This window comes from Cibotium barometz, chromosome 28 (genome assembly GCF_041138505.1).
Source record: "Cibotium barometz isolate CiBa-2024 chromosome 28, ASM4113850v1, whole genome shotgun sequence".
In the NCBI taxonomy this organism is placed as follows: Eukaryota; Viridiplantae; Streptophyta; class Polypodiopsida; order Cyatheales; family Cibotiaceae; genus Cibotium; species Cibotium barometz.
This window is the reverse complement of record NC_141073.1, coordinates 36,775,256-36,797,796: the sequence shown is the minus strand read 5'-3', so window position 1 is coordinate 36,797,796 and position 22,541 is coordinate 36,775,256. Positions and strand designations below refer to the sequence as shown.

The 22,541-nt window shown below is 46.3% G+C and overlaps 1 protein-coding gene across 5 annotated transcripts in view; it reads right to left on the bottom strand.

Annotated features, from left to right (window-relative positions):
* The window catches only part of LOC147622796 (katanin p80 WD40 repeat-containing subunit B1 homolog KTN80.4-like), a 59,294-nt gene that overhangs the window by 23,087 nt on the left and 13,666 nt on the right, over window positions 1-22,541 (bottom strand). For 3 of the 5 annotated variants that reach the window (XM_086822437.1, XM_086822441.1, XM_086822440.1), the window contains exons 11-12: window positions 21,324-21,383; window positions 21,114-21,253 (exon numbers count right to left, since the gene is read on the bottom strand). In XM_086822437.1, coding sequence (XP_086678563.1) covers window positions 21,114-21,253; window positions 21,324-21,383 — 200 coding nt within the window. The remainder of the gene's footprint in view (window positions 1-21,113; window positions 21,254-21,323; window positions 21,384-22,541) is intronic. The other 2 variants (XM_086822442.1, XM_086822438.1) reach the window with 1 other exon arrangement.

Sequence of the window (22,541 nt, the reverse complement as noted above, 5' to 3'; positions counted from 1 at the left end):
AATGCATCAAGTGCCTTACCTGTAACTGAGACTTTCTGCTTGCGAGTCTTCACTCCCTTGAGCAAGTCGGTAAGAGGTGCTGCAAGGTTGGAAAACTGATGGACATGTGTGCTATAGGCCTGACAAAGACCTACGAATGAACGGATTTCTTGGGCGGTCTTAGGAATATCCCAATCTAAGATCTCCTGAACCTTTGATGGGTCCAGTCTAATCCCATCGGAACCGATGATGTAGCCCAAATACTGAACTTCCTTAACACCAAAGATAGACTTTTTGGCGTTTATGTAGAGCTGATTATCTCGCAAAAGTTGCAAGACTTTTTCCACATCTTTCTCATGCTGCTCCGCAGTGGCTGAGAAGACTAGTATGTCATCAAGGAATATGAAGACACACTTCCCAATGTGGACTGCGAAAATCCTAGACATCATCTTATTGAACGTTGCGGGTGCATTTGTAAGCCCAAAAGGCATGACTACGAACTCGTAGTGACCACGCTCTGTCCTGAAAGCTGTTTTTGGAATGTCAGCTTCAAAAATGCGGACCTGATGGTAACCACTCTTGAGGTCGATCTTAGTGAAAAACTTAGCACCGTCTAAACGCTCCAAAATGTACTCTATCCTGGGCATAGGAAACTTATTCTTGATAGTGAGTTTGTTTAATGCCCTGTAGTCTACACAAAGGCGTGCAGACTTGTCCTTCTTTGGGACAAATAGGATAGGTGCAGCAAATGGGGAGGAAGAAGGCCGAATAAATCCGGCTCGGAGAAGTTCAGATAATTGCTTTTCCAACTCGCCCTCTAAAGTCTTGGAAAGACGATAGGGAAACCTGCTAGGAGGGTCTGATCCAGGGACCAAATCAATGTGATGGTCCTCAAGGCGAGAGGGTGGGAGACTGGGCAGGAGATCGTCCCTAAGCATAATGTCCTGGTGTCTGGATAGGAGGTCTGCTAACTGAGGGACTGAAGATGTAAAGGATGCTACTAATGAGGGAGGGGCTGTTTAAGCACGAACATAAAGGAGTGCTCCTTCTGCTCCCTTGCGGATAGCTCGTCTGGCCTGGAGATGTGAAATCAATGGGATGCCAAGAATGCTTCTATCCCCCCGAATCATGACAGGCTCAGGAAAACCTTTACAAATAGTAAAAGTGTCCTGCCCCCAATTGGGAATAGGCTCATACTGACGGAACCACTGAATTCCTAAGATCATGTCACACCCTAACAGAGGGGAGACGATGAAATCTCGTTGAAATGAGGCCTTCTGAACTTCAAAGGCAAACTGCTGTGCCTTCTGGGAAATGTGGGTGCGAAGACCAGGTGTAAACCCGTCCACATCCAGATGATATGGGACTAAAGTGTAGTTCAATTTATTAGCCAACTGGGGAGAGATGGCGTCTTCAGAACTACCCATATCGAAAAGGACTACAAACTGTCGGCCCTGGGCAGAGCCATAAGCTCGGATAAGGCTCTTCTGAGAAGCATCGCTCTCACCCTCCTGCTTAGCATCGAATACCACGGATGGTATAGGATGCATGGAAGGTACTGCATTTGAGGTAGTAGGCGGGGCTGGAGGAGCTGGGGAGGCTGTGGCAACTGTGGCAGAAGGAGCTTTGGCAGCTTGTGCCGCTTGCCATTTGTGGCAATCCTTCTTACCATGCCCTATAATATGACAGAAAAAACATCTATTTTCTGACTGATACTTCTTTTGCTCCTCTGGAGGAAGATAACCTCCAGTAATGCCTGCTTTAGCCTTTTCATCAGGGGTTTTCTTAGGTTCTTTATCCTTCTTACCCCCTGAACTGGAGCTATTACTACTGTCCTTCTTAGCATCTTTAGAAGATGCGTTACCTTTCCCTGACTGTGCAGCTGATTGCTGCTGCTGGGGTTTGGTACTGGACTGAGATGTCTGCTTGGGCTTGCCCCCGTTGAGCTTCATTTCTTCGTTCTGAGCGAGAGTCAGAGCCCGGTCATATGTACTTGGTTCAAAGTTACAAACTATGAACCGAATGTTGGAGTCCAATCCACGAATGAATTGCTCCATCTTGGCCTGCTCAGATAACCCTAACTGCTGTGCTAACGTAATAACCTTACCGGAAAACTGAAGCACTGGGGAACCGTTCTGTCTGCGTCCATAGAACTCGTCTTTCAGACCGGTCATGTACTGGGGCGGGAGAAATCTGGTCTTCAAGTCATGGACAAAGATGTCCCAGTCAAAGGCTGTGACACCTGTGGCCTGGTCAGTATGAATACTAGACCAATGCTGCCACCAAGTGACTGCCTCACCAGTGAGATGGGGAGCCGCTAAGTGGACTTTGTCTTGTGGGTCTGTGATCCTAGCTAATGGAAAATGAGCATTAAATTGATGAACAAATTGATTAACTGAAGAATGATCACACTTACCATCATACTTGCTGAAATTCGGTTGACTGCGAATGATGGTGGTTGCTGCTGCGGGCTGCTAGCTGGTGCACCTATGACTTAGGAGACTGAGGAGAGCTGCTGATACCTCAAGTGTATGGCCTCCTTTTCCCGTTGGTGTTCGAGTAGCATATGTTCTCGATCAAGCTCACGTTGGTGTTCCCGAGCGGCGAGTTCAGCCTGACGCCGGTCTTCGTCGATCCTGCGTTGGGCTTCCTCATAGTCCCGTCTTTCTTCTTTCTCTCTTCTCCTTCGGGCCTCGTCCTCTCTCCTTTGTTGTTCCATCTGAAAGAAGAGGGAGATGTAGTCGGGTGCTGCTGGAGGTGTAGAAGGACGTGCTGCTGCTGCCTCCAAGAGTTGGAGACGCTCCATGAGTAGCTGGTTCTGAGCTCTAAGAAGAGCTATAGTGTCTGCTGTAGGCGGAAGAGCAACGTCTCCTTCGGGGGAGACGTCTTCCGGCTGATGAGTACTCTCTCCTGTAGACATGATGCTGAAGTCGGTGGTCGTGCCGGAACGCAATCTAACCATCCGAGGATGCCCCCACGCTAGGATACGGTGTGTGTGGACTATCTGAATCTGATACCAATGTGATATGCAGCGGATTCTGTCTGGCCATCTGTCTAGGGATGGAATGCACTAGACAACTGCAACTTAGTTCCAAAGTTTTCAAATAATGCCCTCCAGAAATGCGAGGTAAACTTGGAATCTCTATCTGATGTTATGGTGCTAGGCAAACCACATATTGGATACCAATGCTTGAGAAACAGACGGGCTACGTCCTCGGCTGTGGCCGTATGCTTGCATGGGATGAGCATGCAGAACTTACTAAAGCGATCCACAATGGTAAAACACTGAGTGTTACGGGATCCAGTGGATGCTGGTAGAGGCCCTATAAAGTCCATAGATATGTCGATGAAAGGTCCGTCGGGGATAGGCAAAGGTTGAAGTAAACTTGCCTTCTTTGTATGGGGAACCTTGACTTTTTGACAAATCTTACAGGCTTGTACATGTGCATAGACATCACGCCTCATCTGTGGCCAATAAAAGGACCGTTCTAATTTCTCGAGGGTACTGCTGATACCCCTATGTCCTCCAACTAAGGAGTCATGGGCATCGTGGAGAAGAGCGGAACGCTTTTCTCGAGTAACACAGAGACGGTTCTTGTAGAACAACCAACCGTTCTGTACTGAATAGTGGCCAGGCTCAAAAGTGAGGACCAAACTATACTGAGTACCAAACTCAGGGGAGTCGACATATTGGTCTTTCATACTATCCAAGTCCTTCCCCGTGATTTCGAGAGTGGTAGATTCTTGAACTGCCTGGATGCTGGACTTTCGACTGAGAGCATCTGCTACTGGGTTATGCTTACCAGGGATGTATTCAATCATACCTCCAAACTGTTGGAAGATTTGACTCCACCTGGCCTGTCGATCACTCCACTGGGCACTTGGCATAGTCTGAAGCCACTTAAGTGCTTGGTGGTCTGTTTTCACTGTGAAAGCCTGTCCATAAAGAAAAGGCTTCCAATGTTTGAGCGCTGTGATCACACCCAAAAGCTCTTTGTCATATACCGAATAATTCTTTTCGGCGACATCCAACTTTCTGCTGTAATAAGCCACGGGTCTATTGTCCTGCTGCTATGGCTACATTGCTGGCATCGGTGATGACCTCGAAAGGTTCGTCCCATGATGCTAACTTTAATACAGGTGCTTCTGAGGCAGCTTTCTGGAGTGCACGGAATGCATCAAGTGCCTTACCTGTAACTGATACTTTCTGCTTGCGAGTCTTCAACCCCTTGAGCAAGTCGGTAAGAGGTGCTGCAAGGTTGGAAAACTTATGGACATGTGTGCTATAGGCCTGACAAAGACCTACGAATGAACGGATTTCTTGGGCGGTCTTAGGAATATCCCAATCTAAGATCTCCTGAACCTTTGATGGGTCCAGTCTAATCCCATCGGAACCGATGATGTAGCCCAAATACTGAACTTCCTTAACACCAAAGATAGACTTTTTGGCGTTTATGTAGAGCTGATTATCTCGCAAAAGTTGCAAGACTTTCTCCACATCTTTCTCATGCTGCTCCGCAGTGGCTGAGAAGACTAGTATGTCATCAAGGAATATGAAAACACACTTCCCAATATGGACTGCGAAAATCCTAGACATCATCTTATTGAACGTTGCGGGTGCATTTGTAAGCCCAAAAGGCATGACTACGAACTCGTAGTGACCACGCTCTGTCCTGAAAGCTGTTTTTGGAATGTCAGCTTCAAAAATGCGGACCTGATGGTAACCACTCTTGAGGTCGATCTTAGTGAAAAACTTAGCACCGTCTAAACGCTCCAAAATGTACTCTATCCTGGGCATAGGAAACTTATTCTTGATAGTGAGTTTGTTTAATGCCCTGTAGTCTACACAAAGGCGTGCAGACTTGTCCTTCTTTGGGACAAATAGGATAGGTGCAGCAAATGGGGAGGAAGAAGGCCGAATGAATCCGGCTCGGAGAAGTTCAGATAATTGCTTTTCCAACTCGCCCTCTAAAGTCTTGGAAAGACGATAGGGAAACCTGCTAGGAGGGTCTGATCCAGGGACCAAATCAATGTGATGGTCCTCAAGGCGAGAGGGTGGGAGACTGGGCAGGAGATCGTCCCTAAGCATAATGTCCTGGTGTCTGGATAGGAGGTCTGCTAACTGAGGGACTGAAGATGTAAAGGATGCTACTAATGAGGGAGGGGCTGTTTAAGCACGAACATAAAGGAGTACTCCTTCTGCTCCCTTGCGGATAGCTCGTCTGGCCTGGAGATGTGAAATCAATGGGATGCCAAGAATGCTTCTATCCCCCCGAATCATGACAGGCTCAGGAAAACCTTTACAAATAGTAAAAGTGTCCTGCCCCCAATTGGGAATAGGCTCATACTGACGGAACCACTGAATTCCTAAGATCATGTCACACCCTAACAGAGGGGAGACGATGAAATCTCGTTGAAATGAGGCCTTTTGAACTTCAAAGGCAAACTGATGTGCCTTCTGGGAAATGTGGGTGCGAAGACCAGGTGTAAACCCGTCCACATCAAGATGATATGGGACTAAAGTGCAGTTCAATTTATTAGCCAACTGGGGAGAGATGGCGTCTTCAGAACTACCCATATCGAAAAGGACTACAAATTGTCGGCCCTGGGCAGAGCCATAAGCTCGGATAAGGCTCTTCTGAGCAGCATCGCTCTCACCCTCCTGCTTAGCATCGAATACCACGGATGGTATAGGATGCATGGAAGGTAAAAGTTGAACTGCATTTGAGGTAGTAGGCGGGGCTGGAGGAGCTGGGGAGGCTGTGGCAACTGTGGCAGAAGGAGCTTTGGCAGCTTGTGCCGCTTGCCATTTGTGGCAATCCTTCTTACCATGCCCTATAATATGACAGAAAAAACATCTATTTTCTGACTGGTACTTCTTTTGCTCCTCTGGAGGAAGATAACCTCCAGTAATGCCTGCTTTAGCCTTTTCATCAGGGGTTTTCTTAGGTTCTTTATCCTTCTTACCCCCTGAACTGGAGCTATTACTGCTATCCTTCTTAGCATCTTTAGAAGATGCGTTACCTTTCCCTGACTGTGCAGTTGATTGCTGCTGCTGGGGTTTGGTACTGGACTGAGATGTCTGCTTGGGCTTGCCCCCGTTGAGCTTCATTTCTTCGTTCTGAGCGAGAGTCAGAGCTGTTGGGGTAAAGGCGTTATGCCCACCCTTATAGTGTGTACAAGCCCATAAGTTATAGTACATAGTACACTTAGTACTTTTAATGTACTAAGTGCACTATGTGTACTAGTGCAATATACATGTGTGATAGGGGAGTCACACACTCATGCTTCTCATGAGTTGACTTATCCCCACAACTCTCTCTCTCTCTCTCCCTTGTTCTTCTCTGTGTATGTCTCCCATGAATACTCTAACCTAACCCTAATTCTGGTTTTCTCCCCATCAACTGGTATCAGAGCTAGAGGGAGGTTTGCCTGGTTCATTCGGAGCCTGTAGGTGTTGACAAGGGGGGTTTCTTTCCTTGCTTCCTTGCATGGCAGCCCTTTATAGCTCGGCTCTGCAGTCTATAGAATGCGTGCAGAAGTTGAATGTGAAGTGTGAGGCTGAGATAGTGAGGATCACACTGGTCGCCTGCTGAAACCCCCTTGGAGCGAGCTACGTGTAGCATTACACAAGGCAGCATAGCGAGCGAAGGCAGCAGCCGTAGGCTGGGCGTCAACATAATTAGGCGAAGCTAGGCGAAGGCAAAGCGAACAACGCTGGGCATAGATGCGCTAGGCGAAAGCAGCCATTGGCGAAGGTCAGCCCACACAAGGCGGAAGCGCACAGCTGCCAGCGTAATCGTGGGCAGGGGTGCGTGAGTGCATATATGTCATTCCGGCGACCTGATCCGCCTTCTCTGCTCAACCTTGCCATCAACGCAGCTGTCTGCAACGTGCACCACATCACCAACCTCAACTCCATCCCAGACGCCATTGTAGCCGACCTCTTCCAGAAAACTTTAGCTTCTGGGAAGCTGACCGATTCTGTCCTGAAAGTCTTCATGGCCACTGGCAACAAGGAAGTCTTAGGCATCGACAGCTGCAGGAGCATCAGCATCAGCATCAGCATCAGCATCAGCATCAGCATCAGCATCAGCATCAGCATCAGCATCAGCATCAACATCAACATCAACAGCAAAATCGACGCCCTCCTTTCCTGCAAATCAGAGTAAATCAGAAAATTTCAAGGTATTCTGCTTCAATTTTTTTTTGGGATTTGCAATTGAGCAAGTACAGTAATCAATTGAGCAGGTACAGGTGCCCAATTGCTCAATTTTTGAGCAAAATTGGCAAAATTGGGTGACATTGGTCACAATCAGGATCAATTTGCAGGAAATTGGTCACAATCAGGTTCAATTTGCAGGAAATTGGATGTCGAAATTTGGGGCTTTTGATGTAATTGTGCAATTAAGCACTCATACATGCTGTATGATGTGAAAAATCGCACATTTGGGCAAAATTGCAGCAAATTGCAGTGCAAATCAAGGGGCTTTTGTGCCGATTGAGTTGATTTGCATGCAGGCAATCGCGTTTGATGCTGTGGATAATGTGTTGATGCCTTACAAGCACTCAATGTGCCTGTAAATCAAGGGGCTTTCATGTATTGGATGTATATGTGGCCAGGGGGAAGCATCGTGAACACTCTTGATGCCTTCATGTGCGTCAATGTACCATGCATGATCAGAAATTGATCTCAAATCAAGGAGCTTTTCAAGTTTGTATGCTTGTTGAGCTTGGCAAAGCAGCAGGCAAGACATTTATGCCTTGAATCCTCAAAAATCAGCTTGCAGTCAAGGGGCTTTTGCCCAATTTCTGTTCGGGACTGTTGTATGCAGTGTACGGGACTGTAAAAGTCTGATTTTTACTCATTTGGACAGCCAGGAGAGCATTTATTGCTATTGTACCTGCTGGTACAGATTTGGCACAGCTTTGTGCATGTTTTGGCATGGCTGTACACTGTTTTGAGTGACCAAAAGGTTCAATTTCAGCTGCTGTACTTGCCGGGACAGGTTTGGTACATTACAGGTGAGCACTTAGTACTGCTGTACAGTACTTTGGAAGGGCAAAAGAGCACATTTAAGGTGCTGTCCAAAATCTGCAGCAACCAGATTTTGGTGTTTTCATCACAAAAAGTGGGAGAAAAGTTGCATTCTTGCTTCCGCAGTGGGAGATAAAGCTTGGGAGAACATTTGTGAGCACTTTGTGTGCTTTGGGTGCAGTGTTTGCACATCTTGGGTGCAGTGTTTGCACATTTGCAGGGAGTCAGGCATTAAAGGTTGCATATTGCTATGGCAACCACAGGTGAGAGCTCTTCATTGCTTCACATCAAGAAGCTTGAAGGCTCGCATAATTATGATATTTGGCAAACCCAATGCTACAATGTGTTGCTCCAGAAAAAGCAGCACAAGCCTATCAAAGAAAGGGGTGTGATGCCCGCTTCTCTTACTGCTGAAGAGTGGGAAGATATGGATGAGCTGGCAAGATCTACTATCATGTTGTCTGTGTCAGACTCATTACTTTTCAGCATTCGTGAAGAGAAGACAGCTTGGGGAATGTGGCAGAGATTGCAGGACTTGTATGCCCAACAAAGTGCCTCAAGCAAAGTGTATTGGTTGAAGAAACTCATAGGCCTTCAGATGAAGGAAGGGGCTTCTATGACAGCCCATCTCAATGAGTTTAATGGTATTGTCAGCCAGGTCATCAATCAAAAGTTGGCAATGGACGATGAGTTCAAAGCCACTTTTTTGTTATGCACTTTGCCAGAGAGTTGGGACACATTCAGGACAGCCACTAGCAATTCGAATGCTATGCTGTCATATGCAGATGTTGAGGGTGCTCTTCTTCAAGAAGAGATGAACAGGAAGAACAACTCTGTTGGAAAGTCCAATGCAATGAATGCACGTGGGAGATCCCAGCAAAGGGGGAAAAGCCAAGAACGGGGAAGGAGCAAGTCTCGCTCCAAAAAGGATTTGGAATGCCATTATTGTGGCAAGAAGGGACACATCAAAAAGCAATGCTACAAATGGAAAAATGATCAAAAGGAAAAGGGAAAAGGCAAAGACAAAGAGAAGGATGAAGCCAAAGATGTAAAGCCAAAGGGCAAAAGTGGAGTCAAGATCGAAGAAATCAATGTGTCACATGCAGGTGGCAGTGAGGATGAGGTCCTCTTTACGTCTTCACTTGATGCCCATTCACTTCTTACAGGTGGTCATGGTATGCACTCATGGATCATTGATTCAGGTGCCTCCTTTCATGTCACAGGTTGCAGAGACTTGTTTGTCAGGTACACTGCTGGCAATGAAGGAGTTGTTTATTTGGGTGATAACCATGCATGCAAGATACTTGGCAGAGGTGATGTGAGGCTTGTATTTTCAGATGGCTCACAGCTTATGCTCCATGATGTCAGGCATGTGCCTGAGATCAAGAAGAATCTGCTTTCTACTGGACAGCTTGATGATGCTGATTATGTTACCACATTTGGTAGTGGAAAGTGGAAAATTAGTAAGGGCTCACTGGTTGTTGCCAGAGGCTCTAAGGTGGACACTCTTTATTTCATGCATGCAGGTGTTTGTCACCATGCTAATGTAAATGCAACCGAGCTGCCGGAAATTTCTATGTGGCATAGCCGGTTGGGACACATGAGTGTCAAGGGAATGGAGCAATTGTCTCGTTTGGGTTACTTGCCTTCTCTAAAGTTTTCAAGTTTTCAGTTTTGTGAGCATTGTATATATGGTAGGCAACTACAGTGCCCCCACAAGAAAGCTCTTGGACAAAAAGATGCTCAGTTAGAGCTTGTGCATACAGATGTATGTGAGATGCCTCAGCTTTCTTTGGGAGGGGCAAAATACTTTGTGTCTTTTATTGATGATGCCACACGCAAGGTGTGGGTTTATCCTCTTCGTTTGAAGAGTGACACATTCTCAGTGTTTCAAAAGTTTGTTGCTCATGTTGAGAATCAAACTGGCAAAACACTGAAGGCTTTGCGTTCCGACAACGGTGGAGAGTATATGTCCAAACAGTTTCAGGACTTTTGTGATGCTAAAGGCATCAAGAGGGAGCTCTCCACTCCTTATGATCCTCCACAAAACGGGACAGCGAGAGGATGAACAGGACCATACAGGAGAAGGTCCGTTCTATGTTGTCACATGCTGCATTACCTCATGGTTTTTGGGCTGAAGCTGTTATGACAGCCGTTTACCTTATAAACAGGTCACCTAACACGAGGCTTGGTGGGAAAGTGCCATAAGAAGTATGGACAGGGAAGCCTCCATCATACAAGCACTTGAGAGTATTTGGTTGCGTTGCGTACGTGCACATACGCAGGGAAATGCGCACCAAACTTGATCCTAAGTCTCATAAATGCATATTCCTAGGATATGGTGACAGAGGTGAAATGGGGTATAGACTTTGGGATCCCATGAATAGAAAGATCATACGCAACAATGATGTCATTTTTTATGAAACATGCATGTATAAGGAGCCTGCAAGGCAATAGGAGCCTGGCAGAGTCATCTTTGATGATGATGGACATCATGGACAACAACAAAGGGCTGTAAATCAGCCATTACAGCAGGAAAACCAGCCCTTAAATGGTGCTGAAAATGGTCCAAATGGACAGCCAGAGATGGCAGAAGATATCCCTATGGATATACCACAGTTAGAGGAGATACCGGGCATGATTTTTCAACCTTATGGCATGGAACAGGAGCCACCAATGGGTGATATGCAGGCTGGACAGCAACCTGCAAATGATGGTCATTGGGTACGGAGGTCCACTAGACCCTCCAGAGCCCCTGACAGGTTTGTTCCAGGGGTTGACTACTTGATGCTTACTGACTGTGGGGAGCCCTCATGTTATAAAGAGGCTTTACAGAGGGCAGACAAGGCTCTATGGGAGCGTGCCATGAAGTCAGAGATGGATTCTCTGCATAAAAATGGAACATGGAAGTTGGTGCCTTTGCCTGCAGGCAAGAAGGGTTTGCCATGCAAGTGGGTATACAGGCTCAAAGTTGTATCAGATGCTAAGCCAAGATACAAAGCCAGGTTAGTGGCTAAGGGCTTCAAGCAGGAATATGGTGTGGACTTTGATGAGATCTTCTCTCCAGTGGTCAAAATGACCACACTTAGAGCTGTGTTGGCTTTGGTTGCACATGATCATCTGGACCTGATTCAGATGGATGTGAAGACTGCTTTTCTTCACGGTGATCTCCATGAGGAGATATATATGCAGCAGCCAGAGGGTTATGCAGTGAGTGGAAAGGAGAAGCTTGTATGCAAGCTGAAAAAGAGTCTTTATGGGCTCAAACAGGCACCAAGAGAATGGTATCATAAATTTGATACATTCATGAAAACTCAGAAATTCAGGAGAAGTGACATAGATCACTGCTTGTACACCAAGAAAGCTTTGGATGGCAGTCTCTTGATTCTCATTTTGTATGTTGATGATATGTTGATTGCCGGGAAATCTCGTAAAGAGATGGATGCCTTGAAGCAGAGGCTGCATCAAACCTTTGATATGAAGGATTTGGGTGATGCAAATCACATCTTGGGTATGCGGATACTTCGGGACAGAAATCAGCATGTGTTGTATTTGTCTCAGAAGGAATACATTGGCAAAGTCTTGCAAAGGTTCAATATGGACGGGGGGAAGAAGGCTAGTACTCCTTTGCCTCCATATGTGAAACTCAGTGCTATGGACAGCCCACATTCAGATAGAGACAGGGCTGATATGGCCAAGATTCCGTATGCTTCAGCTTGTGGCAGTCTCATGTATGCCATGGTTGCTACTAGGCCGGACATTGCATTTGCAGTGGGAGTGGTTTCTAGATACATGGCCAACCCTGGCAAGAAGCATTGGGAAGCAGTGAAAGGTGTCATGAGATACCTGAAGGGCACACAGGATTTGTGCATTTGCTTTGGCAAACAGGATGCATTAGTGCATGGTTACACGGATTCGGATTATGCCGGTCATCCAGATAACCGGAAGTCTACTACCGGTTATGTATTTACATTCACAGGGGGTGCTGTGTCATGGATATCCAGGATGCAGAAGTGCACTGCCTTATCTACTACAGAGGCCGAGTATATTGCAGCCACAGAGGCTTGCAAGGAGGCATTATGGCTATCTCGGTTAGTGGTTGATTTGGGTTATACAGGGGATATTCCATTGTTGCATTGTGATAGTCAGAGTGCCATCCAGTTGGCAAAGAACCCTGTCTTTCATGCAAAGACGAAGCATGTGGATGTGAAGTATCACTTCATCAGAGAGGTGATAGAGAACAAGCAAATTCAGCTTGTTAAGATTAATACGGATGACAACCCGGCTGATCTGTTGACGAAGAGTTTGCCTCCGGAGCGGTTTGCTCATTGCAGACACTTGATGGGCATTGGATGAGGCCATTTTCAGCCTTGATTTGGCCTTGTATATTATCATGTACATGCTGATTTTTTTTCTTTTCCTTTACTTAAGGGCACTTTGCCTTTAAGTGGGAGGTTGTTTGGGTAAAGGCGTTATGCCCACCCTTATAGTGTGTACAAGCCCATAAGTTATAGTACATAGTACACTTAGTACTTTTAATGTACTAAGTGCACTATGTGTACTAGTGCAATATACATGTGTGAAGGCAAAGCGAACAACGCTGGGCATAGATGCGCTAGGCGAAAGCAGCCATTGGCGAAGGTCAGCCCACACAAGGCGGAAGCGCACAGCTGCCAGCGTAATCGTGGGCAGGGGTGTGTGAGTGCATATATGTCATTCCGGCGACTTGATCCGCCTTCTCTGCTCAACCTTGCCATCAACGCAGCTGTCTGCAACGTGCACCACATCAAGAGCCCGGTCATATGTACTTGGTTCAAAGTTACGAACTGTGAACCGAATGTAGGAGTCCAATCCACGAATGAATTGCTCCATCTTGGCCTGCTCAGATAACCCTAACTGCTGTGCTAAAGTAATAACCTTACCGGAAAACTGAAGCACTGGGGAATCGTTCTGTCTGAGTCCATAGAACTCGTCTTTCAGACCGGTCATGTACTGGGGCGGGAGAAATCTGGTCTTCAGGTCATGGACAAAGATGTCCCAGTCAAAGGCTGTGACACCTGTGGCCTGGTCAGTATGAATACTAGACCAATGCTGCCACCAAGTGACTGCCTCACCAGTGAGATGGGGAGCCACTAAGTGGACTTTGTCTTGTGGGTCTGTGATCCTAGCTAATGGAAAATGAGCATTAAATTGATGAACAAATTGATTAACTGAAGAATGATCACACTTACCATCATACTTGCTGAAATTCGGTTGACTGCGAATGATGGTGGTTGCTGCTGCGGGCTGCTGGCTGGTGACACCTATGACTGGGGAGACTGAGGAGAGCTGCTGATACCTCAAGTGTATGGCCTCCTTTTCCCGTTGGTGTTCGAGTAGCATACGTTCTCGATCAAGCTCACGTTGGTGTTCCCGAGCGGCGAGTTCAGCCTGACGCCGGTCTTCGTCGATCCTGCGTTGGGCTTCCTCATAGTCCCGTCTTTCTTCTTTTTCTCTTCTCCTTCGGGCCTCGTCCTCTCTCCTTTGTTGTTCCATCTGAAAGAAGAGGGAGATGTAGTCGGGTGCTGCTGGAGGTGTAGAAGGACGTGCTGCTGCTGCCTCCAAGAGTTGGAGACGCTCCATGAGTAGCTGGTTCTGAGCTCTTAGAAGAGCTATGGTGTCTGCTGTAGGCGGAAGAGCAAGGTCTCCTTCGGGGGAGACGTCTTCCGGCTGATGAGTACTCTCTCGTGTAGACATGATGCTGAAGTCGGTGGTCGTGCCGGAACGCAATCTAACTATCCAAGGATGCCCCCACGCTAGGATACGGTGTGTGTGGACTATCTGAATCTGATACCAATGTGATATGCAGCGGAAGTCTTTGTATTGGTTGATCTTGTCACACAATATGCTCACACCGTCTTCTGTATCCTGAGTTTCGTGAGTTTAGCAATCCATTTCATTTACTTCAAACTTTAAAGAGATGAGAGAGAGATAGATGAGAACTGTACACCAGATTGGGTCCCGAATTACCCACTGAAGGGCCCCCTATCCCGATAACGAGATAGTATTTGCTTTATTACTTTAGAGAGAATGACTTTGGACTGTAGATAAGCCAAACGCAAGATCTCGGAGGATCGGAGAGCGGCTGTTCTATACACTGCTGTAGAAACACCTCAATGACTTGATCTCGAGCCTATGCACTCCTCCCAAGGGCATGAGGAAGGGCTGCACACCTGAGGCTCAAAGAAGAAGAAGGTGGACTGTTCTACACACTGTTAGAATGCTGAAAACACATATGAATGCTGTGTTACCTTCACCAGATGACTGCTGCATGTGTTGATGATGCAGAGAATGCTGGACACTGATGCAAACAACTGTTTCAGGGCTGGAAACTGCTGTAGACTGTTGCTTCAGGGCTGGATTCTGCTGTGGACAGAAACGCAGGTATCTAGAGAAGGCTGTGGACTGAAACGCATGAGCAACTGATGACTGTAGTGCTGCTGCTGTAGCAAAACGCAGGCAGACTGCTGTAAGGCTGCACCAAAACGCAGATATGCAGGCTGAATGCTGTTGGTTTTCAGGCGTGGAACTGAGCTGAGGATGTATGCTGATTCTAGGGTATGAACTGATGCTGAGGACAAGCACCTAGGGCTGGGCTGAAGCTATGGATCTCAAGGGGCTGGAGAAGAAAGCTTATGGGCACTAGGGCTGGATTAGTCTTGGGCTGAAAGCAAGAGAGAGGAGAGCTCTTAGCACAATGAAGATTGAATGAGCAAAAGAGGCTCTAGGCAAGCCTATTTATACTAACTGGAGGTTGGTCATTTAATAAAATTAATATTTATAAATGCCCAATAATGCAAATAATGATAAATAAATACTAATAAATATGGAAAAAATACCAGATAAATCCCAATAAATTCCCTAAGGCTTTGGGGATGTTCTAAATGATGCACAGGCATATGTATGCATATTATGCAAGATGCAGAGTGCTTTCTGATGCAAACCCTAAGGCTTCTACTGACTCTACATGCATGAATGATTCTCTCCAAGTGGGTTAAGGGACTTGACTGACTGACTGACCCACTAAGGCTGAGGAATGACCTACGTAGCTCGTGCCTGACTTATCCTGGACCGAGGATGTACAATGGGGTCACAGCGTACGACAAATATCATCCTACTGGGTTCTAAAACTGTACAAATGTTGCACTTCTGATGATGAGCCATCTTGTCACCATGCACTAAGTGCAGAGTGCATGTGACAACAACCCTTTCCCAAACAGCAATAGGGCTGTACCAAACCATATGTCCTTCCTATAGTCACAGCTTGCATGTAACCTCAAGAAAACTAGAACCTGTTCACATGAATCCAAAGACATGCTTTCCTCACGAAACCAAAGACCTGTATCTGATAAACCAGAGACCTGTATCCATAAACCATAGGCCTGTATCCTCGAAACCAAAGTCCTATTTCTTCTCGAAAGACCAATGTCCTGTTTTCATGACAAATAAATCCTCATATGCATCATCCAATCACGATGCCAGAAACCCAGAGAGAGAAAGATAGAGGACGTGTCAAGCCATCCCTCAATACACATAGGACCAAGACGAAAAGCAACACACATCTTTTCCAAGAACATCATCCTGTGTATATATAGCCTGATCCACTATATCCTAATCTTGTAAACAAAACCTGCTTGCGAAGAGAGAGAGAGAGAGAGACTCCTTGGCTGTTAGCCCCTCGATGTCTCCTTTAGCTCCCCTTCTTCCAAGAGAGAGACAGAGTGAGACCCACGCTGACTGCTTCCACACATGCAGCCTCCTGGCGTAGAGAGCCTCCCATCTGACACTCGTCTGATTGCCATATTGTCTACACAGAGACTTTTGCCTAACGCCAACCTAGCTGTAGCCTATAGATGTAGTCGCCTGGTCGCTCTTTACTTGGTAGAAACCCATGCTCAACCACCTAATCATTTGCCTAGCTGCCCATGTGCAGCAGCACCCTGCTATAGGTCATGTGCATCAGCATCTTATCAGCGCCGAACAGCAACACGGCAGCAACAGCATCAACCAACAGCAACGGCAGTGGCTGGTGGCAGTAGCAGCAGCTAGCGGTGGCGACAGCTGCATCAGGCGGTGGCAGCTCGTCAGGCGGCGGCGGCAGCTCATCAGGCGGTGGCCAACAGCAGAGCAAATAGCGGCAGCAAGCAGCATCACTCAGCGCAGCAGTACCCGCCTGGTGCTTGTAGCCATATGTGCAGTAGCCCCATCCGCCGCTTGTAACCGTATGCGCCTCAACCTGGTGGCCGCCTGGCGTTATAGCTTTTGTGCATAGAAGTCGAAGACTCCACACGGCGACCACCTCATGATTCCGCCACCTTGTGCTCTTTTTGAAGAGGCGAGGTGTTTTTTTCTCCTAAAACGCCAAAAGGAACTTTAGTGAAAACGCATGCTTTTCAAAGAATAATATTTATTTTTTTATCATTCAAAGGTTTAAAAACCTTATGACTTTAAAAATCCTTTTTGTCCCCTTTCACACTTGGGCTGGCCACACTTATAGGTTTCCTTTTCACATTCAAACTTGATGCTTGTCCACACTGTGCGTCCTGTGCCCGTGCCCGTGCCCACCTGCTCATTGTCCAGAGGGAAAAACACAGGGTCGTAACATACCCCCCTCTTGAAAAATAGCAAGCGTCCTCGATTGCACTCAATAACACAGTAAGCATCCAATGAAGAAAGATTCCCATATGACCAAAGCAATGTCCCTCCAGTGCAACTGGGTGATGAAACAATCATCCTGAACAATAAGGTCACACTGTCACATCGAAGTGACAAACAACTCTTGCTTGTTCCTTCAGAACCTGCAGCAAAAGTCTAAAATCAAGTGGAAACACGTAATCTGTGTTAGCCAAAAACAAAACCATGCATCATTCTACATATGACACGCATATGCATGACACATATATGCATTTGCAAACAATATGCTCCTCAAGATGCTCTACCCACTCCAATATAACAGTCTAAGGGTTGCTCGCAAGCCTTACACCCATGTATATCCCGTAGGACCCACGACTGATGGAGCATATGAAAGCACTCAATGCATCTAAACTATACATCCACGAAGTACTTCCCACATATGTCCCTCTTGATGCTTTACACACTCTACACATGGCCATCCCGCAAGAGCCACATTCAGTGATACACCATGAACATGGTAAAGTACCTGATGTATCATACCAACATACATGCATCTCATCCTGACACATCCAGAGTATTAGCTATGTATCCCCAAGGGTACTAGGATCCAAGGGCACCAGAATACAATAATACCTCAGAAAGTGTATAAATACATGCACAGATAGAGTTCAATCCATATATCAATGAACCAAACCAACTCTAGGACTGCTCGCAAGACTTATGCCATCATAGAGTCTCGAAGCTCAGGTTGCTACAAACTTTGAGCTCAACCAAACCATGCCATTCCAAAGGAGACCAACTCCGCAAATAGCATCATCTCAAAATCCAATTGACCGATCCTGTGGTCAAGCACAGCCAGAACCATATGACAAAGATCAATGTTCCAATCTTCCTCAGTCATACCTTAGTTCCAAAGGCAAAAACCATCCATAGTTGCAGTTATAGTTCAAGGTGCGGCCGACTGTGAACCATACCCAACTTTACCATCTCATGTGACTAGTACACAATATCATAGAAGTCCCATAAGCAGATGTACTGTCAGCCTCAGTACCTTCGGGTGAGTACAAAGATGTCACTAAGCGACTTCTAGATGAAAAAACTGAGCCTGTCTGTAACAAGGGAGTGGAGGTGCTACCCCCTCTTGAGCATTAGGCAATGCTCCAGACCCATGCTTTGCTGAACCTGAATGAGCCGTCGCAAGAGTCGGCTCCAACTCAAAAGCATCAAGATAAAGCTGCAATACCTTAGGTGAATCTGCTAAGTCACCCTCCTCCATCCACTTCGCATCCATCGGTGAATAGTTCTTGAAACTTCACAAGATAGCGACACGAAACTTTACGGTTTACCTCCTACCTTTCCTTCCTTATGTGCCAGTATCTGCTCTGGAATAAGAACCTCATCAAGTTCCTCCGCTTCCAACTGAGCCTCATCTGATACATCCACAGGCACCCAAAACCTGCTTGCACTCCATCCAAGTGGTAAGCACAAGTCCCCAATGAAGCATACTAGATCACCACTGCTAAACATAGAAAGAAGCTGCTTTCCGAACCCCATGAAGCCTCTGTGAAGGTACCACTGGTGACAACCTGTCGAAAGCCATAACCTTCAACCCATCTTTCGCACCATAACACTTCAACTGCTTCTTGTTCCTGGCTGGCTACTTCTTGTCCTTGGTGTCTTTTCTCCTGAGCTTCATCTTCAACTTTTGCTCTTCACCTCATATAGGCAAAGACTCATTATCCTGTACTGCCTCCTTACTTCCTTGTCACTTTCCACATGTTGAAGCTTTTGATGTGCAAACACGGGCTCGCCTCCTTGAGAAAGTAGACGATATCCCGGCAATGGAACCATGAAACCGGCCTTCACAAATTTGATGGGCGGTGGAATAAACACTCGCACACAAAACACTTCATCACCCATGAGAACCTGGAAAAGGAAAACAAACAGGGGAGCTAGAATGCTCTTGCAAATAGTACAAGGACACCGATTGGTCCCAAAACGGAGTGGCGCCCCTTGCGGTATTTCTTTACTTGATCAAAATTTGAGTACAAAGTACACCTTGTAGAATCCTCTACCAATAGGATCCCTTTTAGCTTTTCACCTAGGACTTTCCAAATAAGAACTCTCGTTATTACAGCAAAGAATTCCATAGAGAAGACACACCTGTACGACACCTCCCTACTTGAAAAGGTCTTCTCCATCTCAACCATGGATCCCACAACCCTTTCTCAAACAGCAGTAGGGTTGTACCAAACCATATGTCCTTCATTAGTCACAGCCTGCATGTAACCTCGAAGAAACTAGAACCTGTTCACATGAATCCAAAGACATGCTTTCCTCACGAAACCAGAGACCAGTATCCATAAACCATAGGCCTGTATCCTCGAAACCAAAGTCTTGTTTCTTCTCGAAAGACCAATGTCCTGTTTCCATGACAAATAAATCCTCCTATACATCATTCAATCACGATGCCAAAAACCCAGAGAGAGAAAGATAGACGTATCAAGCCATCCCTGAATACACATAGGACCAAGACGAAGAGCAACACACATCTTTTCCAAGAACATCATCCTGTGTATATATAGCCTGATCCTCTGTATCCTAATCTTGTAAACAAAACCTGCTTGCGAAGAGAGAGAGAGAGAGAGAGACTCCTTGGCTGTTAGCCCCTCGGTGCCTCCTTCAGCTCGCCTTCTTCCAAGAGAGAGACAGAGTGAGACCCACGCTGACTGCTTCCACACATGCAGCCTCTTGGCATAGAGAGCCTCCCGTCTGACACTCGTTCTGACTGCCATATTGTCTGCAGAGAGACTCTTGCCTGACGCCAGCCTGGCTGTAGCCCATAGATGTAGTCGCCTGGTCGCTCTTTACTTGGTAGAAACCCATGCTCAACCACCTAATCATTTGCCTAGCTGCCCATGTGCAGCAGCACCCTGCTGTAGGTCATGTGCATCAGCATCTTATCAGTGCCCAACAGCAGCACGGCAACAACAGCATCAGCCAACAACAACGGCAGTGGCTGGCGGCAGTAGCAGCAGCTAGCGGTGGTGGCAGCTGCATCAGGCGGTGGCAGCTCATCAGGCGGCAGTAGCAGCAGCTAGCGGCGGCCAACAGTAGCAGATAGCGGCGGCAGCAGCATCACTCAGCGTAGCAGTACCCGCCTGGCACCTGTAGCCACATGTGCAGCAGCGCCGTCCACCACTTGTAACTGTATGCGCCTCAGCCTGGTAGCCGCCTGGCGTTATAGCTTTTGTGCGTAGAAGTCGGCGACTCCACACGGCGACCACCTCATTATTCCGCCACCCTGCGCTCTTTTTAAAGAGGCAATGTGTTTTTTTCTCCAAAAACGCCAAAAGCAACTTTAGCGAAAACGCATGCTTTTCAAAGAATAATATTTATTTTTTTATCATTCAAAGGTTTAAAAACCTTATGACTCTAAAAATCCTTTTTGTCCCCTTTCACACTTGGGCTGGCCACACTTACAGGTTTCCTTTTCACATTCAAACTTGATGCTTGTCCACACTGTGCGTCCTGTGCCTATGCCCGTGCCCACCTGCTCATTGTCCAGAGGGAAAAACACAGAGTAACACTATGATCGGGATTATGAGTGCCATGTATGACTATATTGGTCAGAAACTCTGCCAGGAATGGTCATCACAGGCCCCTGGATGGTAGATAGGTTTCCTCATTGCTCCTTGAAAGCTGTCTGCAAGTTGTTGGGCCCTGATTTCTCATGGGAATATTGAATTAAGACTCTGTTCTACTGAGCTAATCAGTTGCTCTCCTCAGTTGCCTTAGTTGGTGTCTCTTTGTGCCCTGCACTCTTGGGTTTGGTCTGGTTATACGTGTGTGTGTGCGCGCCCGTGCGCGCACGCGTGCTGCAAGTTATATGTATCAGGCTTCCCTTCATCATCAGTGCCTGGCTTTTCTGCTTCCGGCAGATGTTTAACTAATACACTAACCTTTCACCCAAAAAAAAACTAGCTACCTATCACACCTGCCAGAGAGCCTCAAGACAAAGGCACCAGAGGCAGCACAGAGGATGCAGACACGGCATATCCATGCAAACAAGATGCAAGAAACAGACATGTGCATGTTTTACAGATGTGCAGACCAACCCCAGTTGATTAGTTACTGTATGGGTTGTGGAGCAACCAGTTGAACCTGCACTACACACCCATTATATCTGCTCCCATAAGTGTAGTACCACGGCTGCCAATCCCATAGAAAATGTCATCCCATCACCCTCTTGGACATGATTCCATCCCTTTAAAAGTGCATGCAATTGTATATTCATTCACACATTCAGGACTCAGCAATGTAATTCCATAATCAAGAAAACCATCCCAAACTCCTTTACAAATTGCCAAGAAACCTGACGCCTTATTTCTTATGAGCCTTTGATAATTCAGCCTCCACATACCAGAATAAAAGAGTTTGCATCAAGAATTGATGTTCTCACTCCATGCCCACTACGCATACTCATCATATCCACTCCCACTGCTGTATCCTTCTTATTATATGTGCCTGCCACAGACCATGCCCGCCCAGCCTCCATAGCACCTGCATTAGAAAACTCACAAGATGACTGCCTGTTCTGCTTTCAGAAAATGCAAAAAATAAGAATGCTTACCCATCAATGAAGCTTCTCTCGCACTGGTATATCGATCTTCACCCCTCACTGCATCATCATCTGTACAAAAAGGTAAAAAATCATTAACATTTGCAAGCCTATTAGAACATTAAATTCCACTCTAAGCACGAGTTTGGTTCTTTTAAATACATTTGATTCTTAACTTTAGAATAAAGTAAAAGCATATTATAATGTTCAGATTTCACTTATCCTAGCCTACCCCCGGGGTCTCCCCCCCCCAAAAAAAAAAAAGGGTCACAAGTTTGAAAAAAGTATGAATAACTCATTACATGCAAACAATATTGTTTTTTGGCATGCCAACATCAATAAAGGTCCAAAAGTGGTGCAAATACACTATTTTTTAATCATAAACCAAGCTTGATTCAACAAATTTAATCAAAAGTTCATGATTCATAGCTCACGAGAGCTTACACAATACAGGGAAAAAAAACAGCAAGAAAAATCAGAAATAAATGCCCCAAACCCACATTGGAAAAAGCCTCAAATCTGCCATGCATTTCTTGGGCAGCATGCAAGAGTAGTGCACATCTGTAACGGAAGATTGATGGCCACGGGCAGATCGTGAAACAAGGTATGGAAGTGGCATGCAGAAGGAAATGAGCCAAAAAAGGGCATGCATGGGTTTTCTGGGCCCTAACTTTTTTTTTTAAACGACTGCATAAGGTTTCGTACAGTTTCATACTGTATGAACAGCATCTCTATGCAACCTTGGACACTGCTGTCCCAACACCCCTACTGATTTGAGGGTAAATCTTCCACCATAGGAAAATAAATTCCTGATATTTGGTTTTAGAGGGTTAGGAGCAGCTGCTATAATTCCAATGCCATGAAGTCTATGCAGGAGCAAAGTGCATTAGCAACATTCACAGCCATACAAAATGCCCAACTGATGTTCAAACCATAGTGGCACCTGGTTCGCCCAGGCAGTCTGGTTCAATACGGACGGTTCGGTTCAGTACGGGCGGTACGGTGGCGGTTCGGTCGAATCCAGTAGACCGTTTTATTTTCCCCATTTTTTTCTTGGCCTTTTTTTTTTACCTTTTTTTTCATTTTTCTAGCCGTTTCTTGGGCATTTTGGGGATTGTTTAGGCTTTAGCCTTTGGCCCTTTGCTTGCCTTTGCTTGCATGATGTATCCTATAAAATAGCCCCTCCCCCAACCCCATCCTCACAAATGCTCATTGCTGAACCCTCCCCTC